Source organism: Elephantulus edwardii, unplaced genomic scaffold (assembly GCF_000299155.1).
Source record: "Elephantulus edwardii isolate Elephantulus edwardi_28Jun2011 unplaced genomic scaffold, EleEdw1.0 scaffold00329, whole genome shotgun sequence".
In the NCBI taxonomy this organism is placed as follows: Eukaryota; Metazoa; Chordata; class Mammalia; order Macroscelidea; family Macroscelididae; genus Elephantulus; species Elephantulus edwardii.
This window is the reverse complement of record NW_006400079.1, coordinates 1,593,043-1,595,197: the sequence shown is the minus strand read 5'-3', so window position 1 is coordinate 1,595,197 and position 2,155 is coordinate 1,593,043. Positions and strand designations below refer to the sequence as shown.

The 2,155-nt window shown below is 36.3% G+C and overlaps 1 protein-coding gene across 1 annotated transcript in view; it reads left to right on the top strand.

The window, feature by feature from the left end:
* AADACL2 (arylacetamide deacetylase-like 2) overlaps positions 1-1,684 on the top strand; it is a 29,759-nt gene extending 28,075 nt beyond the window's left edge. The window contains exon 5 of the mRNA XM_006901551.1: positions 1,082-1,684. Coding sequence (XP_006901613.1) covers positions 1,082-1,684 — 603 coding nt within the window. The remainder of the gene's footprint in view (positions 1-1,081) is intronic.
* Positions 1,685-2,155: the final 471 nt, after the last annotated feature.

Below are 2,155 nucleotides of genomic sequence, written 5' to 3'. Positions count from 1 at the left end.
CACCCCTCCCACCACCCCAAGTACATTCCACTATGCAATCTTAATTGTGGACTCTTGTGATAACCATAATACCCTGTCATACATCCCTTTTAAATTGCTCTCTCCCTCTTCTGTTTCAGTGCAAAATTTATCCAGTTTTTCTCAGTCTTACCCCAACCCTGATATCAGTCCCATTTTATAGCAGTGGCATCATGCAGTATTTGTCCTAGATTATGTCTTCTTATGAGTTTGTAATATCTTTGTTTAGGTTAGCATAAGACTGCACTAACTACTATCTCTATAAAGCTCATAGTAGTAAATATGTGAAATAAATGAGTTCTTTAATACAACATCTTAAAAGGAAAGTTAGGTTCAGTTACTGAAGGTTAAATATAAACAAAAAAGTTAGCTAACATTATGTGGACCTTGTGAAGTGCACTGTTCAATTCAGTATTGTTTTTGTTGTTATGTTCCATCTAATCAGAACTGCCCTGTAGTAGGCCCTCCAGTGAGTTTTCTGAGGCAATGACGTGTCAGGAAGGCGATTCTCTATCTTCCTCTTGCAAAGCAGCAGCTGATGGATTCACACTGCATACCTTTGGGTTGTCAGTGCAGTTCCTTATCACGAAGCCACTAGGGCTGTAGGGAGTCTAGAAGTCTACAGATTCTGTGGTAAGAAGCTGTGCTGCGATCTTGAAGGCATGTGGTTCAAATCCACCAGCTAGAACGAGGATGAAGGGTGGGCAATCTCCTCTCAATTGATTAGCTGCCTCTGGAAACCTGCTGGAGGAGCGTCAGCTATGGTCAGTTTCAATTCAACAGCACACAACTAGAACAGGACTCTAAAAGGTGGATTACTCTTTGTACTATCCTTGTATATTTGGTCTTGGTTTCTCTACTCATGTTTGTGAGATTCATTGCTAAAACTGACTCGACGTTTTCCGTGCTACTGAATGAAATTTTATTATTGATTAAAAAGTATGATATCACATAAATCTATACGATTTGTTTTAACTATTCACGTGTTTAAATGGTTAAAATTTAATTTCTTATTCTTGATATTTTGCTGCTTTTGCCTTACAGAATATATTCCCTTTTTCAGATGCAGAATTATCCAGAACTAAAACAAAAAATCAAGTTACAAGCTTTACTTTACCCTGCTTTACAGGCCATTGATTCTCACTTGCCATCTCACCTAGAAAATGAGCATGGTATACTTTTAACACGAGATATAGCTGTAAGATTTACAAGTCTCTATTTCACCAAGAATAAAACTCTTACGCAGCTAATGGAAAGAAACCAACATATGCCTCTGGAATCCAAGCATCTCTTCAAGTTTGTTAATTGGAGTATCCTACTTCCTGAGAAGTTTAGAAGAAACCATGTTTATACTGAACCAATTCTTGGCCTATTTAATTTTTCAGTACCAGGACTTATGGATAGCCGAGCATTACCCTTGTTGGCCAATGATTTACTGCTGCAGAACTTACCTCCAGCTTATATTCTCACCTGTCAATACGATCTCTTAAGAGACGATGGACTCATGTATGTCACACGTCTTCGAAATGCTGGCGTTAAAGTTGCTCATGACCACATAGAAAATGGAATTCATGGAGCTTTATCATTGATGACAGCACCATTTTATGTAAGTCAGGGCTTTAAAGTAAGAGATAAGTATATTGCTTGGTTGGATAAAAATTTATAACTAGATATTTATACATACAACCATTAGTTTGTTGACTGTAATTTGTGCTATTTTGTAGTTGTCATATAAATAACAATGTAATTTCTTTCATATTAATCTAGATCAACTGTAAGTTATTGTACATACATCAACTAGTTCTTAATTTTTCTAACTTACTGGAATTGCACATGTAAAAATGCCATTCTGTCCATTTTTCTTATGTTGATATGTACTGTCGAATCAGAAGCAAACCACAACTTACGTGCCTGTGAGTTTTTTGGTTTTTTTTTTAAATTTAGGTTGTTTATTTTTCATTTCAATGAACATCTACAGAGATTTCGGGATTCCATTCATTCATTGTTGCACCTGTGAGTTTTTAGTGACAGTAATTGTACAGCAAGAGATTGTCCATCTTTCTCCAATGGGGCAGTTGCTAGATTTTAACAGATTGCCTTAAATTGGAAGTGTAATTCTTTACCATTAGGTGAAATC